Source organism: Cyanistes caeruleus, chromosome 2 (genome assembly GCF_971803275.1).
Source record: "Cyanistes caeruleus chromosome 2, bCyaCae1.hap1.1, whole genome shotgun sequence".
In the NCBI taxonomy this organism is placed as follows: domain Eukaryota; kingdom Metazoa; phylum Chordata; class Aves; order Passeriformes; family Paridae; genus Cyanistes; species Cyanistes caeruleus.
The window spans coordinates 49,437,356-49,463,898 of NC_141702.1; the positions used below are offsets into that span (position 1 = coordinate 49,437,356).

The 26,543-nt window shown below is 36.0% G+C and overlaps 1 protein-coding gene across 9 annotated transcripts in view; it reads right to left on the minus strand.

Annotated features, from left to right (window-relative positions):
• Positions 1 to 26,543, minus strand: part of FAM184A (family with sequence similarity 184 member A) — a 73,183-nt gene that overhangs the window by 18,699 nt on the left and 27,941 nt on the right. For 5 of the 9 annotated variants that reach the window (XM_086876892.1, XM_086876889.1, XM_086876887.1 and 2 more), the window contains exons 3-10: positions 25,090 to 25,225; positions 21,886 to 22,067; positions 21,051 to 21,248; positions 17,730 to 17,852; positions 13,776 to 13,937; positions 11,775 to 11,896; positions 11,430 to 11,580; positions 1,301 to 1,342 (exon numbers count right to left, since the gene is read on the minus strand). In XM_086876892.1, the coding sequence (XP_086733018.1) occupies positions 1,301 to 1,342; positions 11,430 to 11,580; positions 11,775 to 11,896; positions 13,776 to 13,937; positions 17,730 to 17,852; positions 21,051 to 21,248; positions 21,886 to 22,067; positions 25,090 to 25,225 (1,116 nt within the window). The remainder of the gene's footprint in view (positions 1 to 1,300; positions 1,343 to 11,429; positions 11,581 to 11,774; positions 11,897 to 13,775; positions 13,938 to 17,729; positions 17,853 to 21,050; positions 21,249 to 21,885; positions 22,068 to 25,089; positions 25,226 to 26,543) is intronic. The other 4 variants (XM_086876894.1, XM_086876888.1, XM_086876893.1 and 1 more) reach the window with 1 other exon arrangement.

A 26,543-nucleotide genomic window follows, 5' to 3' on the forward strand; every position in this document is an offset into this window, starting at 1 on the left:
GTCCTGTCCTGTTCACCCTTGCCACCAGAAGGTACAATTTTAGGGGAAGTCCTGCCCAGTTCTGCAGAACCTCAGGTAATTTAATGATCACACTCTAACAAGCCTTTCATGTTAACAGTCAAATGGAGTCAACCATGGTAACTTAGGCAAATTTTTATTAAAATAACATGAAAAAATGTATTTTGGGCTTGAAGTTGTATCTATCTCTCACTTAAGTTCCTGCTACAAATTCTGATAATTCTCCAATTACCAGTATATAATTTAAAAATATGTTGAGCATGGGCAAGGGCAAAACAATTTTGTTTTCATTTCTGTCTTGGAAATGCAGAAAACATTTTAATTGAGATGAACAAGAGAAGTCTGACATCTGGGCAGGAAGCCATCTTCGAAGAGATCAAGTATAAGCAAGAGCAGTTCATCCTTCAACCAGATTAAAGTGACTGCAAAACCACAGCCTGAAATGAGTCAATGTCTGGAGATGTCTATTTGCATCAATAGACTATACAGAAAATAAAGGACAATGAGGATTAAATGATTCTAGCAAGCAAGTCAGATTAAGCTACCCTTCTAATAATTTGTTTTGATGTTGAAAAGCACAAAAAAAAAGTTTAAAATGACAGTCTTTTTAGAAGAGCATGTAATTTTAAATACTATTTTGATTATTCAGTGCATAGACTGATATCCTTAAGAGCACGTTTTGAGAGTATAAGTGCCCCTTTTTGTATGTCTCATGACTAGCCTAAGTGCCCCTTTTTGTATGTCTCATGACTAGCCTTTCTCTACAGCTCCGTACTGAGGATTCAAAAGAAAAGAGCTCTAAACACTATTCTCTGAACTTCCAAAACTTTTGTCCCAGCACGTTAAAAACATCAGTGAGAATTAAAAAAAAAAAAAAAAAAAAAAAATTTGAAAGAATAGTTTGGCTACAATTATGACTTACACTGCAAAACTGCAAATTATAATAGAGCATCAATCCCATGCTTTGTAGAAAGCTCTGCAACACACGTCTGCACTGCCCACAAGCTTGCTTGCGTTAACAATGACTTAAAAACGCTGCTGATATTATGACCACGTACAGTGTTTGATGCCAGTGATACGCACACAGTCACACACAGATGAGGGGATGCATTACACAAGCTTTTGATAGCAGCACATGGTCTCATATAATTATCACATATATTCCCAAATATTATCATGTCTCCCATTTCATGGGCTTAAGCTGTAAAGCAGTACTGCAGGATATGCAGGTTGATTAGTGCAAGCATGCCCTGTTCACAAGCTGTAAGTGCAAATCACTTACATTGCTGATAGATTTATGCAAAGCTTCACCGAGACAGTGCCGCTATGAAGGAAAGATCAACAGGAATAAAGGGAAACATTCAGAAATCAACTAATTAAAAGAAAAAGGGATAAGGCAGGGTAAACACAGAACATTAATTACAATTTGATCAGAGAAAAATAAGTTGAAAGCCATCTGGAAAAAATGAGTATGTTGCTTTGACTCAGTCTGTAAGCTACTGAACACAGAACAGAATGATGTGGTTTACCATGTTATGTTTCTGACATACAGTATAGCATTATCTCTTTAACATGATGTTACTACATAGACATATTACACAGCTGAACACTTTTGAAGTTATCCACTTATTTTCTCCTGTATGGCAAAACAATTTTGGGAAGAAATCATTAAGTACGTGAACAGACACTATATAAGGGCACAATCAACAACATGGATGTGCCTCTATATCACAAGCACATCAAATATGTCATATTAAAGATCAAATTTCACTGCTAAAGGGCAGGAAATTAGTTTAATCGTTAATGAAGACATTTGTATTAAAATACTTCTTTTAACCTTCTTAAAATTCAGAACCAAATGAGTACATAGAAGACAATTCCTGAAAGTCTCCAGCAATAAAATGACTTAAAGTACCACTTATATGAGCGGTGATTCCTAATAAAAAGCAAAAAATCCCAACATATTTCCAAGTAAATGCTCTATGAAATATTATTGATCATATAAATAATGTACAAAATTCATAAGTATATAAAAATGCCTGTGTGTTTATATATATATCTGAATCATGTTGATAAGCACACACACATGCACAGAACAGAGTCATCAGAAATTAAGCAAGAGCAATTTCAAATCCAACATGACCACTTTCCCCTTTTGCACAGGTCAGTCAAGAAGATGGCTTTCTCCAGGATACAGCAGGTATTCTGACACCAGCCTGAAAGTCTAGAGGTGGGAACTATTAGATAACACTTTGCCAAAATACAAAAAGAAATAGTTATTGAGTCTCAAGCATCTAAAAAAAGGCACAACATAAAAATACATTATTGTGAAATATCCAAAATGAGCTTATTAAAATTGTAAGAGAGTTATAAGCATTAATTTTCTATGTAAGAGTGGAACACTAGGAGGCATCATACTCCAGCAGACAAGACTAAGACCAGCATCTGACAGCTCTGATTCCAACACCAGACTTAGACACTGCCAGTCTGAACAAATCCACCCAATTTTTCTGTGCTTCCTTTCCCATCTGTTTGGTTTCTTTAGGGGGGAAGCTGTTATGAACAGGAATAATCTCCTGCTAAATAAATGTTTGCTTTCTAAAATATTTGATACTTTATATTGGTGGATGTATCTATACATTGTGGTGCAATTAAGAAATATTTAGATTTTACACCTGAAGCAGAAAAATTTTTATTGTACCATACTGAAAAGATGTTCCAAGTAAAAATAGAATTATATAGGCTAGTCAATGGGGGCTCATTCCAGAAAACATGTAGCAGTTTAATCAGATACAGCTCCATATTCAAAAGTATGCAGAACACATTCAGAATGCAGAATCAAAATAACATAAGCTTAAGTGTTATTAAGAAATTTCATAAAAATTCCAGACATCCTTATGAGTACTTCCACAGCAAGGTCCATCCATGTTCAGGAGAAAAAAAAAATGTTAAGAACCAAAAAGAATGCAGGCATAATTATTACTGTCTGTGGGTTTATGATGGGGAAAATGATGATTAAAAAGCAAGGAAGAAGGTGGGTTTAATTATCACTCTGTTTCTACAAGTTGGAATTCAAGATTTCATTTGTGATGCTACTGTGTTATAAGAAAACTTTGCTCAATTCACTTTGAAATCTATGGGGTGTACGTGTGAATTAATTTACTTCTCGAAAATACAGAAACTTCTGAAAGCACCTCTCTACTTGGTATATATGTATTAGCTAACTTGACTTCACTTGATTTTGCTGTCTCATTTTGCAGTGGAAGCATTATCTTCTCCACCCTCAGCATATACAAAGCTAAGCCTCAGATGCAACCAAGAGAGCTTCATCATGACCCAGAGGAACAGCAGAGAGGCAGCAGAGGATAGAATCTGCATCTCTATATGCAACATCTTTATAATCCACTGATCATTGCAGGCTACTCAGCAGGACTCAAAGACTTTGCAAGCAATACGTGGAACAAGACTGGAATTCCCAGCTCTCTTTCAACATCTGTCCTAGAAGAGCTGAGTTTTTCAGTTTAGTTGGGCAAAGTAAACTTTACTGCGTTGCAGTAAAGAACAGATTTAGTGATTTGAAACTATTCAAGCTTTGCATTTGCTTATTGTAATGAAGCGTTGTTTGTGTTCCCATCACAGCTGTCACAGGGGCCATTCTTGGTGATGAAATGGTGTCATTTCCCTCAAGAAGGACATTTACTGCACCAGTGACATTTTCATTCAGTTACCTTGTTTCCTGCAGGACATTAACTTATTGAATGCATGGAAGTTCCCCTGCTTTATGGTTTCTCTGAAATAAAAACTACTTTCAAACAGATTAGAGAGGCTTGACACTTAATTTCAGCATCAGCCTTCACATCACCCAAAAATCAGTTATATAACACTTTTCCCTCACTGACATTTCAATGTCACATTGTGTCACAATCTGACTCGGCTATATGGTTAACTGAATTTTCAAAACACTGCTGGCAAACAGAAATTATTGTGTAAAACCTAAGATCCTAGCTGGGAAAGCTCCTACTTTATCTGTTTTATCAAAGCAGACCTAGATTGCTACACAGTCTTTGCTTCATTTTAAGAATGACCTCCCAGAGATGCTTCTTACCTTTCTGAAGAACAAATCCTATGTGCACCCACCAGACATTAGTAAAGGAAATGAGTTTCTGAAGTGCCTAGCACAGAAGCCAGGGGACCTTTGGCATAAACCCATTTTATCCAGCTAATAATGGCAACAACAACCCTAAAACTCTCCCTCGAGATAGGTCTTTGAAGAGAAGGACTGATTTGTCAGCAGATGTAGAGTCTCTGGCTGCGCAGTGCTTACGCAGCAGATGACTCCGCAGAGATTTGGAAAGCAGCTGTTTGCTACTACAACGTTTTGTACTTGGCTCGAGGCTTGTGACATGCTAGGAGCTGGAGAGCTACATCAAAGTTTGCCCTCTCTGACTAGTAAGAAAAAGCAGTATTTAGAGCCCTTTCCCTATCTCAAAACTCAACTGCTTCCTGATGAGGAAAATGAAGTATATATAAGGCATTCTGAAATCTTTAATAATCTCTGGGCTCTAACTAATTCTGATTTCCTCCTGGTTTTGGAGCAACCCCAAAGGGAAGGTGGTATCTCCACGATGCCAGAGGGTGGGAAACTTTTCCTGTTGCTTTAAAAAGATGGAGTTTTTATCTTTTCCAGTTTAGGAATCTGTCAAATTTCATAGAATGGCAAGGGTTGGCCTAGGTATTCTGCAGATTTGTATCTGTTTGGATTTTAGAATACACTCATTTAATCCAACAAACTGCAGGTTCAACAGTCAGGGAAAAAACAAGTGCATTTGAATGTCCTGATAATTTTTAAAGGTTTTGGAAAGTGTATACAGCTTCATTCATTTATTTGTCATAATGCTATGACAAAATTTTCTCAGGATTTTAGAGATCATATACACACCTTGACTAATTTTTCCTGGGGCACAGAAATATCACTGGCCTTCATCTAGAATCTTCATCAGCTGCTGAATCTCAAACAAATTTAGCTCCCCCTAATAAGTTCTCATTCCTTCCAGGGTCCGCTGATTTCACTGGTTTTCAACCAAAAGCAAAAGCTCCTTGAGCAAGTACAGAGCAAAGAGGCTAAGTGAGGTGCTTTAAAACTAGATACTTGCCAAAGTCTTTATTTTACGTTTAACGGAAAAACATTTATAAATATAGGATTAAAATTTTGTTTTGGGGATGGTATTACTGCTGCATTTAGCTTCAATTTCTGTTTACCAGTTTTGGAAGTATAAACTTCCAAATCTCAAATTAAACTTTTTATTCATGTACAATACTAAGAATTTCATGTTCTTTTCATCCACTGACAAAAAGGATTAAAAGCCTTTCCATCTCCTCCAGATTTGCTGCCACTCAAAACTCATGACATTAAATTTCAATTAGAAGTTTAGGATCAGGTAGACAGGTTTCTTTGGATATGAAAAAATCAACTCCAAACACTAGCCTGAATTTATTTTTTTTAATTAAACACAACACCATGGGAGAAAAAAAATTAAGAAGGAATTAAGAGAGATGAAAAAGTCCAGTTAGACATTTATTATAAAACACAGAACAAACTCACACTTGTTAGTATTCCTACTGTGTACTGCTGAAAATATTTTAAAAACACTGATTTTTTTCTGCTGCTTTTATTTGCCTGTTTTGCTGAGTAGCTCTTAATTGTAAATGGTCTTTAATGAATTTCTTCTGTTATATTCAGAATCTTTTAAACAAAGAGTAAAATAATGATGAAGGAGCAGTCGGGGCTGAATGGGCTCACCAAAACCAAAGGCTTATAACAAACAGCTGAACATTAGGCATTTGTTTTCATGTCCAGGCTTCAGATAACACTACAATGACCAATGTGGACAGAACAAATTCACCAACTCATCATCAGGATCACATCTCTGCAGAGCATAGGGAGCCCAGGACAAGTGGGGTTCTTTATTGAGAAGCAGAAAGTCATGAATCCAGGGGAAGCACCCTCAGTAGTGGACCCTCTGAGGGCTGCAGTGAGTCTGCACTATGTGATTACCCACATGTCATGTGAAACAGTTTCTGACCTGTTTAAAGCATAGGTTTCCCACTTAGAATACAGGAGCACCAAATCTTCTAAAGCAGTGATAAGTGGCAGACACACACAGACAATGAATCTAGGCAGAAACTCCCAAATCTCCTCTAATTCTCTGCATGAGTTACAGCACAGTCCCACTAAGACCACAGTTTTGAGAACTGTATTACCCTGTCAAAGTTTTCAACAGTCAGAGAAAGCATGCTCCTTTGGAAAAACGAGTATCTACAGATTGAAGAAGAGCCATAAAACATTACTCTGAACTGCATTTCAGGGTGCCCTCTGCTCTTTTCTCTCTCCTTGGTATGATTTTTCTTTTTATTCTTTTGGATTTCCACATTTTAGACTTCTAAGTTCTTTTTAAACCTTGCCTAACATCTCTTACCATCCACTAGATGTCATGGTAGCCTTACTAGTATTATCGAATAGAAGAATTGCCAAACCAAATTAGGAGGGAGTTTTTTGAAGTTTACCTCCACTCTGTTTCTGACAGACAAGCCTTTAGACAGTGTGTTCAGGACAATATCAAGTGACAGGGAGCTGAGTAAAATGATTCTGCGCTGAAAGTTTATCTCCCTTCTTTCTGGAAACTGATACAAGGTATATGCAGGTTGTTTCTTGTAGAAATTTCCAGCATCCCTTTGACAGCAAATCTAACGCAAGGATTGTGGAACAGGCCAGAAATCCTTGTGCTGGGTGAAGAAAGTAGTGTTTCCAGATTTTGCTAATGTGGATGCACATCAGCTCTGCAATAAACTCCTCCACACGGGCAAGTAAAGATGGAGCAGTAACTGGACAATGCCTGATCAAAAGCCATTTACAGACGTGCACAGGAGCTCAGGGACTTTTCTCAACACCCCATCAACAGCAGAATACCCAGGATTTTTAGACCAGTATGTTAAGACTGAGCTTGTAACCTCCTGAAAACTACAATCTGAATAATAACTGCATCAGAAGGAAATACTTACATTTTGATACAAGTCAAAGTTTCTCCTATTTACTTTTACAGTTTAAAAAGGAGCACACCATCATAGAAACAAGCTCTGAAGAGGAAATTTCAACATATTTTTCAAAAAAGGAGTCTTTGCAGTACGAAAAACAAACAATAGCTACCAAAATGTATGTAGTATACTTTTGTCTATTCTTGCTGTACTACTTCTGGTATTTCCATTAATAGAAGACATATCTTTGATGTGAAAAGATGACAAAGTTAAGAAAGAAGAATGTCACACATGCATGGCCGTGTATGCAGCTACTTAAGAATGGGAGAGCTACATATGGTAAAAAATAATGATAAAAAACATTTACTTTATTGAAATATGTTGCTGAAAAGTAAGGAAGACTGGAGAACCAATGCTTGCTCAAATATAGAAAATCCCATCCACAATGAGAACCCTTGACTCAGTTTACTGAAAAAAAGTATCACAAGAAGAAACAGATAAGAAGAATACAAATCTAAACCTGTATGTTTCAGGGCTCAAAACTGAAGGTTGCACAAGACAGACAGGCAAAATAGAGAACATGCTCACACTTTCAAAAAAAACAAGAAAATTCCAGCTATTTTGGTCATGGCTGAAGCTTTCTCAGCAGTAAAATGTTTTTAAGAAAAGTGTTAAAACCCCATTATAGAGCCAAGAGGAATGGAAAGGAGCTAGCATATCAGAATTCACTGCATATTTCATTATGAAACTCTCGAATGGATTGATGTAGAAGTACTTGGTGCAATTTATGGGGAAAAAAAGCACTTTCGTTTTTGTCTTCTAGAATAACTTCTCACATCAGAGATAAAAACTACACATTTGCTCTCTAGACAATGATCTAGCTAAATTACCAATCACATTTAAGTGTTGATGATGCTTTGCAACTAGCAAGAATGTGTTTAAGCACTTAATCAGCTGAGTAGCACTTTATCTCAAGAAAATTATTTTATTCATAACAAAGCTATACTGTTAGAATAACAATAACCCTATGTGCATTCTGTGAGGGACCACTTAGCATTACTGGTATGAAAGCAAAACTATTACCTAGCTTTATGCAAGAGCTAGATTCTACCTATCAAACATGCAACAAATAGAAGTGGCAGAAATTTGTAGATCAGAAGAACAACATTTTAAAAACTCATATCAGCTTAGTATACTTTATGGGCATAATATTTTTGATTGAAACTGTTTGGTTTGGGTGCTTTTTTTAATTAAAATTTATATCTGTGTCTATTCATTCAGTTTTTCAGCACCAGTCAGCAGCATTCCCAAGTGGGCATACTCTATGCTGTATTTTTCTACAGTGTAGGTAACTATATTTAAACCTGTTTTTTCAGCCCTTCAGCCGTGTATGATTACATAATCATTCCTATACTTCAAGTTAGGCGACACACTTCTTTGTAGCTTGTTTTTAAACCAAATCAGAGATGCATCAATACACATTAGAAAATTGCACCTCCATTGATGAGCATTTCATTTCTGAATTCAACTTTATGAACAGAAATTATACAACTAAGTGGCAAACCTCTAGACACTTTCTCAACATAAAGAACACACATTAGCCACATTTGTTGTCAAATCAGGATTTACAAAAATTTCGCAGTGACCCTGGGCTTGTATTGTTTTGCTAAATCATTGTATAATACTACTGGTATAGAGCAGACTTTTGTTCCAGGTGTAACAATCTGAACTGCAGAAAGAGAAACTGTATTTCCTCTCTTCCTAATTTTATACAGGCTTCATGCCTTTCAAATAGGATTTAAATACATCTTCCTACAAATTAAAACCAGGGTGTAACAAATCCAATATTTCACAGGCAGCTCTAGTTCAGGGCAGAATTTCTAAGGCATTAGAATTTCAGTAGCTCATTTCAGCACCTTATCAGGTCTGGAGATTGAGACAGAGGAGCATTCTTCCAGAGTTTGTGGGTGACACCAAGCTGGGAAGAATAAAAGGTGGAGGGCAACACAGTGGAATGGACACCACACACTGAAAGACAGGGCTGCCATCCAGAGGGACCTATCTATGTTATAGGTATGGGCTGGCAGGAACCACACAAAATTCGGCAAAGACAAATGCAAATTCCTTGACACAGGAAGGACCAAACCCATACACTGGTGCACACTGGGTCACAGATCTGCTCTGGACAACCTCATTGACAGTAGGCTAAACATGAACCAGCAGTGTGGTGTGGCAGTACTGGGTGCCAGCAGCACACTGGGCTGTAGCAGCAACCAGTGGTTTCAGGGAAGGGATCAGTGCCTTTGACTTAGCACTTACGGCACATCACCTGGAAGCATATTCTGTGTCCTCCTCCAGCTCATTCAGCTTTGGTAAAAAACACATGTTGATAAACTTGATCATATTCAGTGGAGAGCTACCACCAAGGAGGCTGGGACTGGAACACTGAGGTAACTCTGTTTGCTCAGGCTAAAGAAGAAATACCTCTCCAGCACCTGTGAGGTGATTACAGAGAAAGTGGACCCAGTCTTGTTACAATGGTGTACAGCAGAACAATGAGAGGCTACACTCCAAATGAAACAGAGAAGGTTCTGACTAAATATAAAACTCGCTATGAGGATAATTAAGCAATAAATGACATTATTCAGAGACACTGTAGAATCTTCATCCTTAGAGAAGAGATCATAGAGCTCTTAGTCAAGAGCTGACTGGACAGAGCCCTAAGCAACCTGGTTCTAATTCAGTGCTGACTGATTTGAGCAGCCTCCTGAGGCCTCTTCCAACCTAAGCAAGTCTGTGATTCTGTAATCCAGGTCACTACTCTCAGAGACTACCTTTTGTGTGCTCCAGTCAGGAGGAACTTACTACAGCTCCATTTCTCCAAGAGTTAAGTTACTCATCTTTTACCCTATGGTCTGGAATTCCCTCTCATCCAGCTGTAGTGGATAAAATACAGATCCTTACAGAGGGAAAGCTTAATTCCCTATTACCAACACTTAACTTTTTAATCTTTATTAAATACCTATCCAATTCAAACAGTGGTATGGAAAAGTCACAGATGGATTTAAAAAAAAAAATAGTCTTCACATGCTATTAATCTCTTTGCATACAGTTCTGATACAGTAAAAGATATGAAAAAAAAAAGAAAAATAAAACCATTTTGCATATGGAGACCTTTTCCTGTTCTCTAGTAAATTCTCCTTACTACAGTTAGCTTTCTGACTCCAAAATTTCTTGCACAGGCAGAAAAAAAAAAGTCAATTTTTTGACATTTGCAACACAGTAATTTTCCAGTCTGAAACTGTAGATTAGATTTCACATGGTATCCTTGAAAGGCAGAGATAAAAGTATGTTAAAACTATATAAAGTTTAATATATCCCTTTCAAGACAAAATGCTATTTATAGGTAGAAGTAAAGAAAGCAAATGAAACTTGGGTAATGTGAAATTTAAAATCAAATGAGTCCCATACTTATTATGTTCATGTTGTAAAAAGTAACAGACCACGAGCTTTGAAAACCTCCAGCTTTTATGAGCCTAAACCACAAGACTTCACAAGTTTAAATTCCCCTGTCAGCAAAATATATTGTGACGTGCTCCTGTGAGAGGCTGAATAATCAAATGCGTGCTCAGTTATTAGACTTCACAAATTAGCCAGCAAATTAAAAGCTATCCCACAATAACACCCTGGAATCATAGTCATTTAAGGAGTTCCAGAATCTGTTACTTTAAAGCGTGTTTGTTCATTATCAGCTATTTCTTCAAACTGGAGTCAATAAAACCAGTTCTACAGCATTTATGGTTTGGAAAAAGTACAAAGCAAGTATTTTCTTTAAATTAACTAACATAATTGAAATTATAAATATGAGTTACCATCAAAAAACCTCAGTATTTACACAAAAGTATCCCAAAATAATGTCCAAAATCACTTAAGACATAGCTGTAATAAATGTGTCATAGAAATTGAGGGACATTTTGACTTCCCAGAGACTTGTACAGTGTTATTCTTGGACACATAGGGGATTATTATTTTTGTAAAGATAGGGGATACCTCTAAGTCCAAACAATTAGGATTGGTAGATATTTAACAGCATAACAGGTGAGCAGACAAAATCAAAACAATCTTGTAGCAAAGAAGTGAGATTGTCAACATCCTCTCCCTCCTCCCCTCAAAACTGTAAAAAGAACACCATTCATATAATTAAAGTCATATCCACATATTATTTAAAATATTTGATCATGATTAGTTTAAAAAACCCTATGCTAACAAATTTAATTTCAAAGCCAGATGTCACAATCAATTTAATTTACTTAGTTGGTAATAAGCTACCAACAATTAAATTGTAATGGCTTTCCAATTCCAAAAGATACCATAGTTACCTGGTCTAAAAGATCTTCGACCTTTTTTTGCCATCCATCCCTTGCCGCATTTTTTTCACGTTCTTTCAGCTGCAACAGCTGAGTCATGGCTGCCTTCTTGTCCTCTTCATGCTGCAGCCTCAGCTCTTCACGAAGCTTATTACATTCCTGTCTAAAAACAAAGGTCAAATAACTAAAATGCAGCGGGACCTTGTGTAAGAAATAGGAAAGAATCATGATCTCAGTAATAATTGGAAAATCTCAAATAACCGAAACCTTTGCTTTGCATTTCATTTGATAGTATATTTGCATATAATATATAGTTAATTTCTTATTAAAGAATAAAAGAAAAAGAATAATACTTGCCGAAGATTTTCTGTCCATTTTATTTCCAAGTCACGTGCCATTCTGTCAACTTTGAACTTTTCCTCCTCTCTCATGGCAGCAATCATTGCCTCGTGCTGTTGTCTCTCCTGATCTAGTTCTCCCTGCAAATACAAACTTTACAATAGAGACTGATCAGCAGCAAAAGTGTATTTCAAACATTAAATGAGTTATTGTATTTATAATCAAAGAGTATTTATAATAAAAATGTATGTTTGATTGTATTTATAATAAATATTATATTTATTTGAGTGTATTTATAATAAAAATATCTATTATAATTGGCTCATAAATTTGAACTACAACTTCGTCAGTGTGAAATTCCTAGTTATGCACAATTAATGCTTACACATCTCCTGATATTTCTTACTTGTGAAACAGAAGTGTGTACTCCTACAAAAAGCAAACTTCCAATAAGTCATTCTGCAATCTTTCCAAATACCATTATGTTGAATCATGAAATAATTTGCGTTGTAAAGAACCTCAAAAGGTCAACAAGTCCCATACACTGAAGTACTCACTTCAGAATTAGAGCAGGTGGCTTAGGCATTTTGTCAAGAATGCTTTGAATTTTATTTTTTAAATTTTTCTAAGCATCAAGTATCCAGTATTTGAATTTCAAAGCCTGAGCTACATATGTGTGATACAAAGATTAAAGTTAATTTCTATTTCTTGATGGAATAAGCCTGCTAGAAACAAGGTTCCACAGTCTGAACACAGAGAGCACCACCTTTAAAATTCCCATCAATTTCTGCTGAAGTTTTACCATATGAGAACAGTATTAGGTATCACCTAGAAATCCTACTTACATGAATGTTGTTCAGCAGTGCTTGCTTTGTTCACAAGAAGCAAACATAACCCCCCAAAATATTTTAAAATGAAACCTTTCCTGCAGCATTTTGATAATTTTAAAAATCTGATAAGATACTTGTTATTGCAAGTGACCTAATATATATGAATATTTAAATGTTTTAATAGGTGAAGAGAGCAATAGTAGTTCATAGGAACATTTAGAGACATTATAAAAAAATACAGAGGAAGTTATAAACTACAATATTGTTCACCTCCAATGACTGTAGCTGAAAGAAATAAAAAAATATATCAATAACCTGTTTCAGGCTGGTTTTGTTAAGAAAATATGAAAACACATTCAGTGAAAAAAAAAATTATAATATTTGCCTCTCTACATCAAATACTTTTGTGATCTTGTAAATGTACATTCTTTACTGAGGAACCAAAAAGGAAATGTTTACCCAGTATTGCAGTCAATAAGCTATTGACAGACTAACTGACTGTTCTATTTCCATCTAAGCCAATTAAAATGACAATGTATTAGCGCCTAGGCAAATTAATTGCTTAATGGTATAAAGTGGTCACATTATCTAGGTGACAGTCTGCTATCTTTAAAGATATCCTAGCATATATCTAAAAATTATTCTCAAGCCTTTACTGAAATTCTAAATTCAAGCCTGAAATGAAAACTGTGTCCACTATCCAAGGAAAACATGGCATATATGTCTTCAAAAAAATAATCAAAAAAAATTTCTGTGAATTCCAGAGCTAGTAAGCTCTGGACCTTGTTTTGCATCATGACATGAACTGTCTGTAATTGCAAGTGTTCACTCACATCCTTTCATGAAATTCTGTTAGAACTCTGAACATATTTTGGCAGCTACAATTTACATTAACCACACAAAGATATGCCTGCAGCACTGCCTGTTAAATTCAAAAAATGTTCTGAAAACCAAAAATACCCACCTCAAAACCAATTATATAAAAATTAAAAAAGCCAAACCCCAAAACAACCTATTCTAGTTTCCATTTTATAAATTTTCTGCTCAAAATAGAAATCTCTCCTTTAATGAAGCCATATGAAGCTCCTTCTATCACGTGTACCCCATAACAGTTCTAGGCATTTTAAAAACAAGACCAAAATCACCATGACTGTGCTTTGCACAATTTATTCTCCAACAGTGTGGTTACCTCAACACTATACAGTGAATCTGTGGTCTCTCGCAGTCTTGCTCTAGTTAATTCTAGTTCTTTCTGGAGTATTTCCTGAGCTTCTTGAAGACTGGAGATGTGTCCTTCTGCAGTCCCGAGGCCTTGCTCACTTTTTCGTACTAGGTCTTGCAGACGACACACCTGTGACATTGCAAAAAAACCTGTAATTTCCATAATTATTACTAATGGCAGCCAAGCCATCCTGGTGTTTTTCAGTGATTCCCAATTTTGACCTAGACAAATTTTTAATTGCACTACTCGTTCTCCTTTAATATCAGTTAATGCTTCTGCATTTAAATTCCTGTAAAATTATAAAAGCAAAGACTCAATTAGAGGATTTTTACAAGTAAAAAAAAATATATCCAATATGAGTTTGATACACATTGTAAGGAAAGAGGCTACATAAAAGATCTGAAATTGACTGTAAGTTTACTCTGAGAAAACATGTTTTCAGTAAATTAATGAGTATTTCAAAATACATAAACTCTAATATATAAATTAACTTGTTCTAGGGTTTAAATTGCTCTGTTTTCAGATTGCTACCTGTCTAGCCTGTTTAAAACTCAAGCTAACAACGATATAGTATAATGTAATCATTTCCTTAACTGCTATGTAAAGATACTCTTTTTTTCTGCCTGTTTGTGCTTCAGCTTCCCATCTGTAAAATGATGACACTACACTTCTTCCCTTCAAATAAAAATATGAGAGACTGCAGTTATAGGAAAGAAAAGCTTTTAAAGTATGTAGGTTGAAAAAACAGGAAAATGGGAGGCAGGGAGGAACAAAGAACAGCAGCAAACTGGAAGTGCATTTTTTGCTGAAGCAATAGTCTATACTATTGCCTTTGTATGTTGAGATAAATCCATCCACAACGGGCCAAGTGTCACAAGAAAAGACTAGCCTTTGGTTTACAGGCATGGATAGGTAAGAATTATAAGAGTATATACCACTCTTCCTGTTTGTTAGAATAATTACATACAAATACTGTTTATAATACACACAAAGACAACAGCACCACCCCTCTCTCCCGGAACTTTCTCCCTCTATCAACAACCTGTGAAGTGTTTAAAAAGAGGAACTCCTCCTTTCCCCTCAGAAAGGAATCCAAAATTCCTTTGGCATAAGAGATCTCAGTGAAAAACTCATGTGAACTTGAGCACTTGTTTCTGAGCTCCTTTGAGTTATATTCAACCAATCAATAATTCCCTACAAAGCACTGCTACCTGAAGGAGAATCCCTACAAGAAAAACCATCCCCAAACTGCATTGGTATCCTGGTAGTGCACTGCTGTCTACGTATCTGACAGTAGCAAACCACTTGCATCATATGAATACCAATCCTGTAGATCTAAAGGATATGGGAGCAGGCAGGAATGCCATTCATAGGGCTTAAGATATATTCCTGCTGTTGACAAAGCAGTGATGGAGGCTGTTTAAAATGATCTTTAATAACTTCATCAGAAATCCTTTGCTTGGAGACAGCAAGTCCTTAGATAACTGTGCCAAGTGACACAAACATACCAACATTCTAAAAGGCCTTGGCTGGTCTACAGTGAAAGGAAACAAATCTAGAGTGAACAGCCGGTCTCATCCTGAGACACATGAGAGAAAACCACTATCTTGACTTAACCCAAACTCCCAAAAAAATCTCTGGCAAGTATTTAAGATTACACTGCTCTTAAATAGCTTAGTACTAGAAGCAAGCCTAATAAGGCTTCAATCTTCCCTCATCCTTTAGCTAAGGTAATTGCCACCAGAAAGTCTGTCAAAAAGAAAAGGAAATGGCATGGGTTCAAAAGCAGCTTTCTCAGCAGGGAAGAGAGAACTGAGCTAGCATCCACAGAAAGCAATGAATACAAGCCTACTGTTAGATTACTTCTGTAACTTAAAGCAAACAAAAAAAAAAAAAAGGAAGCAACAGTAGCAATGTAAAAGCTAAGCTAATAATGTGTCAGACACACCACAGGGAAGCTTTTTCTAGGTCAGTGAAGGCATTGAGAAACTGTTGTTAGTTGTCAATAGAGATCTAAGGCCAAGCTGTGGTTGCAATTGAAGCACATCTTTCATGTGCTCGAGATAAACATAGTAATGAAATGAAACATATCTCCTCTGTACTTCATGGAGCCGATTTACAGACCAACCCAAATTCATTGCCTGTATGTTTTCTCTCATTCTTTCACTATGCAAAATATATGGAATTGCATTTATCCTGGCAAAAGATTGTATATAAACTTGAATATTGGACAGCAGCTGGACCTAGTTCCCTATTTTAGTCTTTCTTGTTCCTTAACTTTTCCTGTGTTTGGTTAACTCAGCATGCTGATGAATTTTCCAAGACGGAATTTGATAGCAGCTGGATAACAGAAACTCATTTTTAAAACATTTGAAGTTATTTCCTTCAAGGAAGGAGAAAGTTTATTGCTCATTAACCGAAGAGAAATTGATAAAGAATAGCTAGAATCAAGCCTATAGGGTTAGATGATGATAGAATGACAATAGAGCTCTACTCAGATCTAATCCAGTAACAATGAAAGTTAGCATGCAAAAGAGAAGTTAAAGCTAAAAAGAAGTAACTAAACTCCATGTAATTTTGAACTGAAAAATAAAGCTGTGTATGATTTTGTTGAGATATATAACAAATACATCATATTTTCATCAATTTGAATACAGGTAAGTACAGTGTTAAAAAAGAAAGAGCAGTTCCAGCTTAAAACTGCACCTTCTCTAAGCTCTGAAACAACCATACTGGCAATCCTCAGGAGGAAAAATCCTGTTTAAACAGCTACTCACAACTGACCAATCAGCAGAGCTGCTGAACTCTAAAGGTGGGAGGTCCAACTACCCTGGTAGAGTATGAGCTCTGGCATATCCATCTATCTGGTAGGTCCTACTCTGAAAGTATATATTAATACATATTTTCAGAATACATACCTTAATATATAATAATCAAATACATTATGATGCTATTAATATAGCAGTGTATCAATAGATTATTAATGCAGTAATATATAATATATTAACAAATAAAATCTATACTTTAATAAGTTTGTCTATACTTTTGGAAGAGCAAACTTCCCCATTTAGTATATTAAAAGCAGGCAAGTTTTTTTCTTAAGCTAGCTTAGCATTTGTGCAATTTGCAAATCACCAGAATGAGACACCTGCTCTCTCCAGATGTTGTACAGTATAGAAAGCAGTAATGAAAAATGTTGCTGCAAAATAATACTTAAATTCATGTCTAAGTCTCTCTTAAAGCACACACTGAAGCCATGCATAGGGCATTCATAATACTGAATAATAAAGCTGATGAAATATTTTCCTGAAAGAAGGCAAAATTTCCAGAAAAAAATGATTTGATGTTTTTGATATCAGTAGAATGTACTTCTAGTTTCAAAATACTGCATTATGAAATGGTGGTGATTTCCAACTAAAAAAATTAAAATTGTCTTGAGATACGATACATTTAACACTGATTGCATATATAAAGACATAGTGAATAATCTGGGTCTTACTAAAAGTATTTCATATCATCTTTTGATGAAAATACATGAAGATGATTTCCAAGTCAGGAAACTGACCAGAATTTATGATATGTTAACCATAACCAAATATGGGTTTACATTAATCACTGATTTTCTCTCTCTCCTGACATATTTTGTGTAGAGGTCTGTGTATCTAATGACAAGATAAAAACAATTAAAAATAAAGAGCTGTTTACATTAGCTGTTTACATCTCTCTTGCTTTGTTAATTTTGTAAAGGACAATAAAATCATTTCTCAGAAGCAGTCAATCCGCTTGCTATGTTTAAAGAATATTCCACTCTAAACAGAAGTAAGGCATTAAACACTCAACAGCATAGTCCTAGACTTGTCCTGGAGTCTAAGATGACTATAGATAAAATGTGGTAGCTGAAACAAGCAAGTTAGTCCTTGCCTCCTGATTGGCAGAAGTCAGCTTCGTTGTCAGCTCTTCCTTCACGTTTTCCAGCTGCTGTCGGAGCTGATTCTTATCATCCTCCAAATGCAGTTTCTCTTTCTCAAACTGCTGCTCCAACTCCTTCAGAAACAGGAAGGATGGAAGAAACATTAAATACTTGTAATGCAGTCATTGTAAAGTACAGGTCGATCACATGAAAATGATTCTAACTGGCATAAACACTTGTGATACCCTTCCTTAAACTGTTAAAGCATGAATATTTATTTCCTTTTACAACAGATGTCTTAACTTTTCAGTTTATTTTATCTTTGGATAATCACAAAATAAAGACAAACAGGACTTTCTTCTCAATTACTTCTCAATTATCAAAAGCCTTAAAATTATGTCTACTTCCACAATTTATCAGTCTCAGCTGAAAGAAGAATTTTCCATTTTTTATAAAATTACACTGATACATCTGCATGTCATTCAGCCTTTACCCATCTACTTCCTACAAATAATCCCTACAGGAAAGAGGAAATCTTAAAACTCAGATTGAGCTCTGTTCATTTTTCAGAATGTTATAATAAATGAAAAAAAATCCCCACACCATATGTCTGTATAAAATTTATGTAGAACCAAAAGAGATAAACAATGAGTTTCCAAGTTTAACTACATGGAAAGAATCAAGTAACACCCCTGTTTTCATTCAATCTTTTTGGTGTAATAGCCAAATTTTCAAAATAACTGCTGGAGGAGTTATATTTCTCTTACATGAGCTAATGTTGCGTGTGCGTATATATACACACATAAATGTTATAAACTTTTATATTTTTAAATGAAAATTATAAATGTATACCTCATCTTTATTAATATTCGGAATACATTTTCATAAGAACAATTTCTTTCACAAAATATTTTAAAGGAAACATGTTAAAATTGAGAATTTTATTACATATTTCAGTGAAATATACTATATAACTTACAATACTGCAAAGTTTTAGTGAAAGAAAATTAAGGATGCCAAGCAAGGTGCTCCAGAGTCATGTTATACAAAGCTTCAAGGTTTTCTACAGAGCTAGAGACTCTCTTATTAACTCCTTCCTAGAGGCTCAGCTGAAATGCAAGGCTTAGCACTGATTCAGTGCCTCTGTGCAGACCTGGGCTCAAGTTTCTGAAAAATCAGTATGATCTCAGAAACAGCCATGAAAATACAGAGCCCAGAGCCAGCCTGAAACAAAAAGTACAACTGAAAGTATTGGTAAAATTGGGGAAATAGGGAGAAAGAACTAAAGAGGAAAAACAGTCACTAAAAGATATAAGAGTCTAAGGAAACCCAAGGTTTCCTGCAGCAAGACAGACATGAAGTGTCACCCAGCCAACTCCAAGAAGCAACAGAGGCCAAGCCTTCCTCATCCAAACCCAAAGATGCCTCAAGTGTTTTGCAGAAGGTGGTAAGCACATTAAGCAGCTTGTTAGTTCTAGCACTGCTTTAGGATATGTGGTAGGCAGTAAATAATTTCTGCATACACTGCTTGCACAATTCATGGTAGAAGTTGGACAGAGTGACAAAACAGAGGGTTACACTGTTACTAGCACATTACTAAACAATGGAACTCAACAAGTGCCTGCCTTCTTCACTGGGTCCACATGAGTCAACACATGGGATAAATGTTCCTTGCTCAGTGAAACTTGATCAATTTGTCTTGTTCATGCTAAAATCTGCTGTCTGCAAAATTCCACTGGTGCTATTTAGACCCTATTCTGATAACAGAGTAATTATTTCTCTGATGACACTTGTCAGTACAGCTGTGCGGTACTGCAAAATTATTAGCAACTCTATTTTCATAATCCTCCTGATGCCATTTTTACAGCTCATTTTATAGATGGAAATACTGAAGCAAAAAGAAATATTTGAGCTATTTTTTGAGTCCTACTCTAATTCTGCTGAATTCTCTTCTGTTCCCCAGATGCATTTCCCAGGCTTCCAGTCCAAATGAGTCCTCATGTCCTCTATCCCAAAGCTCCTGGTACCATGCTTCTTCCTCATAAAAAATTCATCTCTGCTCCACATTTAAGCTTGACTGTTTTCTTCCTTGGATTACTTGATCACCACAACATGAGATTAGTGAGACAGGTTTGACAGAGGAGAGAGTGAAATCTGATTAAGATCAGTGAAATCTGATTAAGATTGACTGATACCTTGATCCTAACATCTCTTCATAGCTAGTTTTCATTGTTAAAATGATTTCACATTTCTCACTCTTAGAAAGGCGTTTAAACTAGTTTAATGATGTAAGAAAAAAAGGTTGTGATCTCCATTCGTTTTATTCTCCACATTATTTTAGTAACAAACAAAACAAAAGAAAAAGAATCCTACATCTTACTGAAATAAAAGGAAAATATACCCAGAAACCCTAAGAGACATTGTCTTAATATCAGGCATATTTAAAGTTTTAAAGAAAGTAAACCTGAAATATCAAATTCATATATGTCTCTGAGAACTACTGCAATTTCTGGGTGACAAAAAAAGTATTTGAGATTTATTAAAAATTGAACTAAGAAGGAAGATACTGGTAGAAAAATTTACAAAACTAAACTAAATCTGTCTGAAATGCACATCACTAACTACAACCATGTTCCTTGGTACGTTTCCTATGAATACATCAAAAGAAATATAACATAGCCTTGAATTAAACACTTAATCCTGTATTTCCTGTATGAGGCAAAATTTGTGTATAATACACATACAATCAGATCAGGAAATAGTAATTAAAAAATGGACCTCTCATCCTGACAAAGAAAAGGCCCGATTTGTGAAATAAAAAAAAGCCTTTCAGTTTAAGGATTCCAGTCAAAGGTAAATGTATAGCTGCTGTACAGGACATAATTTTATGATGCAAGCTTGGAACAGCGGTTATCATCTTCTGAGTACACATATAGCCAAGACCTAATAAAATATCTTTCTGTACTTCTGGACCGCTAATGAAAATTTTAAATAAATGTTATAATAATATGATCTTTCATCTCCTTCAGAATAACTGATCTTGATATACCAACCCTTCTGAATATGGGTCACAAATCCCAGGAAAACAAAACTATTATACTTGAAAATACATTTGTGTAAATGGGGAATTTCTCCTCTGTATCTAGACAAATGACAGTGAAAGTACATTTTTTTTTCCCAAGATACTTGTTATTTTTCTAAAGGTTAAGCAGTTTCTTCAGAGACCTGCAGGTAATTCCAAATTAAATTTGCCATAAAACAAAACCATGCAGTACAAGATGCAAACTGTAACAGTTGCTTTTTGTTTGATTACTAAGAAAATAAGAACATACCATCTGCAGTTTCTTCTTATCCTTATTAGCAGTACTGTGTGCAGCCTCAATTGCAGTATGGTGTTTCCATGCCAATTCTTCTAAGGTCTTGGAATGAGCCTCTTTTAACTGTGCAGCCTCTCCTTCCAATCTTGCTTGTAATTTTACCAGCTCCTTCTCATAATATTCACGTTGTGTTTCCCTTGCTTCATTTACTTTCTATAAAGTACAGGAAAAGAGATCTGTTCAATGGTAGAAAGATCTGAACAGTAGGAATAAAAAATAATACAAAAACATTACTGATGACATAAATCTGCAAAAAATTAACTTCCATATAAAACAAACTGAGAAAACACTAGGCACTGACTACATGATTCAGAAACCAAAAAGGTAATTTTAAAAGATCTATGCAAAACAATACATACTTACTTAAAATCAAATTTTTCCTCTAATTAATCTGAGAAAACATCAATCAGGTATCAAGCCTATAGAGAATTTCTGTTCATTATTTTCAAACATGTTCAATGCATTTTCAGCAAATGGCTTTATAAACTGTTCTTTAATCATTTCACATTTGTCTTTCCTCAGACAATTTAGATATCAGTCATATACAAATAAGGTCATAAATCAAATGAAATTGTTAAAAGATTGTCCAAAGCAGTATGAACATTTCATCTGACTTTCTTCTAATCTCACTTTACACTCTACATTAGTCATTCTTTGTTGCTACATGAGATATACTTGAAACATACTGGTCCTAGTCTGGTCACATCAAACAAAAATTAAATCACTTTTTTTTTTTCTGAGAATCCTAGTTTTTTGATTTTATTCAACTAAAGCAATTAAGGTGTTTAACCTTCTCCAATGCCAGAATTTGCTGCCTTTGTCGCTCATCCAGACTCTGTGTTTTGCTTTGTAATAAATTTCTTTCCTCTTCCAGCTGGGACAGTTTTTCCTTTAATCTAGCCTTCTCTGATTCCAAGTCTCTGATTGTAACTTCTTGAGTCATTTGAGTAGCTTGAAGCATTCCAATGTGACCTAAAAACAAAACAGCTCTTTAAAACCTCATAGCATTGGTATCATGCAATTGAAGCACACATTCATATTCCAGTGATAGTACAAATCCAGCGGAAGCTTGCATATGGATCTCCGTTGTCTTCACTACAATACTTTTCTTCCTCTCCACTTCTCACTTTTTTAGTTTTATTGTAAAATGCCCAAGAACACTGGGCACTGGAACTCCTTTCATTTCAATTTTCCTTGTTCAAAATTATGTGTTGACTCCCAAAGGAAAGCAGAAGTAGGCAATTCTAAGGACACTAAAGAACTGATCCCAACTAAACCTGCAAATTTCTATCCTAGAACAAGATAGATAACAGAAACTAGAACACTGATGTCTAAAGATAAACATGTCATTTTTTTATCAAACACATAATTTAGTTGGCATACTAGATACATAGATTGATCTGCTGTAAAACTTATGGAATTACACTTTATTTTGCTAAAGGGATATGACTAAAAGATATAAAAATCTCTATAGTAAAGTATGATCTAAATTCCTGCAGGTTGAAAGCTTCTTCCTTTTAATTTCTTTATATATATTTTTGAAAACAAACAAACAAACGAATAAAACTTCAAACTACACAATATAATAATCCGTCCTTCACATAACCAGTTGACAAAGATTTATGACTTCAGAAATTTGTCTGTTCTTCTTGATTCTTGTTCTTGTTATTGTAAGTAACTGACTAAAGCAGTGAAATTTCTGTTATTTTGGGAGAGGCTTTGGAGTGAATAGAAGACTGTTTAGAAAAAGAGGATGCTTCTAGTTTGGTCCAGCTGAAAGACAGGAGGTATTGTTTACTCAGAATAATTTTCTACTGTTTTTTGTAGTCTCAATTTCTAGTAAAGACTGTTGTTTTCCTTCTAATTTTATTATAATGTCCAAAAATGACAGATTTAATGACAGTTCAGTCTTATAATCGAGTACTGCTTTTAAATTTAAGTCACAAAGGGATAGCTATGCAAGTGGAGTATATGCTGTTTCTCACATGACAAAGTCACTGAGCTTCATGATTCATTTCCATTTGTCATTAAAAGCAAGATGTGCCAAAAAGAAACTGTTTTAGCCTTTGTTGCCTGTCGACACAGATGTGAAGGAAAGAGCCATGAGATATATAATGAAATTTGGAGATTAAAAATACCTCACAATTAATAGTAATTGCATTAAAAATGCACACCTCTAATTGTACTAAGCCCTGCAGAATTCTAAAACTTACGTCAACATTTTTGTTTGTAAAACTGAAAACCAAAGATGAAGACTTAGAACAATGGGCATGCTTAAGTTCTCTAACATTTTTTAAAAATACTTATTTCAAAAGTTTAGCCATTTAAGAAAGGTACTTTCAAACCCTAAATTTTATAATCTAACAATAAGAATAATAATACAAGAATTTTCAGTTTGTCATACAAGTATGTCATACATATTTCATTGTAAGCACACTCACACACTGATCTAGAGCTTTTGTCTAAGCAATACTAACACACAAGACAGGTCTCCCATTCCTCATGCTCTACAAAAAAGGTATGAAATGCAGCACTTTCCTTACAAGTTGGGAATCTCAGGATAAATGGAAGAATATTTTAAATGGCCAGAAAAGACACAATAGAGTGTTCTAAAATTGCAATATGATGAGTAAACATTCTTTATGATAATTAAGTATGAGAATTCAGTTTCTTTGAGGAAGGATTTTTGACACTGTGTGCTGAAAATCAAGGAGATGGCAGTGGGCCAGTGTCAGAAGGCAAACAAACAGGCTGGCAACCAACTACACCACATGGCAATGGCTTGGTGGCACCACTGCAAACAGGGATCCTGGTTCTTGTTGCACACTGATGCACTGTAAAACAAAGATGTACTGCTCACAGCACCACTGAGCTTGGCAACAGCATGGACACGCTGGGACTTCTGGTAAATCTGAAAATCCTGGTGCCAGAGGACACCAGAGCTGGCCTCAATCACAGGCAAGCTGACTCTGCGCTATCAGGAATGAAGAAAAACAGCCTGGGTATTTACTTCCACTGTACATTTGTACCCCATTTGGGTTGGCCTGGTGAAACCTTCCCATGCTCTTGCCTAAGGAATGAAACAGCAATGGCTTTAGAGTGTATGAGAACAGGGCTCTCTGCCTCACAAAACACCTTTTGAAGGGTCAGATTCCCATTTTACATACTCTCAGCAGCAAACCTATTCCTTTTAGCTGATTGATCTAATAGGACCTTGCAGTCTTGGGCCCCTGCTGGCCACAATATTGTTCTAATATATGGCCTAGACTACTCCTGGGCTTCTGGTAATTTGTGTGGAAAACAATCGAGAATTGCTATAACTGGTCTAGTTCAGCAAGGCCAAAGATAAGCAAGGGACCTCTTTATAAGCCCAAGAACCTACCTATTGTTTAGCTGTCCAAGTTCAAGTACTGAGGCCCATGCCTACTACTGAGCACACTAGGGAGACAATGCCAAAGCAGGAAAAGAAATCTGCATGTGTACAGTCAGGTCTTAAAGCTATTTTTTGTGCCTTTCCACATGCCAGCAACTACAAAGAAGCTAAGAAAATAGCTATAGAGAAAACTTTAAAGGATTTATTATTCAATAAGCTGCAAATCTTCTCACAGTAGGTACAAAGCAAAGTACCACAGCATCAGCAAAAAGAAAAAACAATGGAAAAAAGGTGGAAGAACAGGAAGCAAGGCTCAGTTATTATGTGGACAGATACAGAGCAGAATTGTTCAGTTAATAAGTGCAGTTCCAATGCCTGGAAGATACGTACATGCCATACAAAGTACAGCATTTGGACAAATGAGTACACTAAAAAGAAAATTTAAATACAATGCATGTGATAACAAAAAAAATAATAAAAACCCAAAACTTAGTGGAAAATTCTATGGAAAGCATTGAACCATCTTTAGGCACTCTAAACCTGCATGAGGATGACAAAAAAAGGAAAGGCTAGAATAAAAGGATGAAGTTTGTTTCCAGATTAAGTTACTGACATACATACTGGCTTTGAGAACAAGATCAGTGGCCTGCTGCTGTAAGCGCTCTCTAGCAGCTGCAAGCTCGCTTTCCACTTCTTTGTGTTTGCTTAACAATGACATCTCCTCCTCCTTCACATCATCTAGCTGTTTTTGAAGAACCTAGAGGAAACACATAATACCTGTTACCATCATATACAATCATGTCAATTTAAATGATCATTACATTAAAAGGTACAGGAGAGACCTTTCAGCAAAAAAGTTTTATTCACACAAATGCTGAAATAGTGTAATATTATTGCCAAATTATGTATATTGTGTATTATATGTAATGCTTCAAAAATAGTTTTTGAAGAACATGATAGTGGATACATAGCATGACAGTAATATATAAGAGAAATGTGACATATTCAAAACGGTATATGAAAAAAAACAAAACTGTAAAAAGATCCACAGAGTTTGGGGGTCAACTTTAGAAACCCGGTTTCTGGTATCTGACAGTTTTTCACCTTAAAGAATACATGACATGTTCACAGCAGTTTAATGTCCTTCATTGCAACTCTGAGTGTTTACTACTGACTTAAATTAAGCTACGTATGGAGATAGATAAAATGAGAACTGGGCAATTGTATCAAACATTCCCAGGGGTCACTACTGGCACCAGCATTTTTCAGCATGTTTCTCAGCAACATGGGCAGTGATAACAGGTCCACGTCTGTGATGACAACAAGCTCTGTGGTGCAGTCGACTCGCTGGAGGGAAGGGCTATCATCCTCAGGGACCTTGGCAGGCTTGAGGGATGGGACTGGGCAAACTTCATGGAGTTCAACAATGCCAGGAGCAAGGTCCTGCACCTGGATCAGGACAATCCCAAGCACAAAAACAGGCTGGATGGAGACTAACCCTGGGGAGAAGGACTCTGGGACGAAAAGTTCAATATGACTTAGCAATGTGCACTCACGGCCCAGAAAGCCAATCATGTCTTGGAATGCAGCAAAAGCAGCATGGCCAGCAGGTCACAGAAGGTGATTCTGTTCCTCTACTCTGTTCTTTTTAGACCCCACTTTCACTACCGTCTAGGTGTGGGGACCCAGCACAAGAAAGACAAGGACCTGTCAAAAAAAATCCAGAGGAGGGCACTAAATCACAGGGCTGGATCACTTCTCCTATCAAGACAGGCTGAAAGAATGTTCAGCCTGGAGAAGGTTCTTGTGGACACCTTTGAGCAGCCTTCCAGTATCTAAAGAAGGCCTACAAGAGAGCTGAGAAAGAACTTTTGACAAAGACATACGGTGATAAGATGGGGGGAGTTGCTTTAAGTTGAAGGAGAATAGGTTTAGATTAGATATGATGAAGAAATTCTTCACCCTGTGAGGGTGGTGAGGCACTGGAACAGTCCACACAGAGTCTATGAACTCCTCATCCCTCGAGGTGTTCAAGGCTGGATGGGACTCTAAACAAGCTGGTCTAGTGCAAAGTA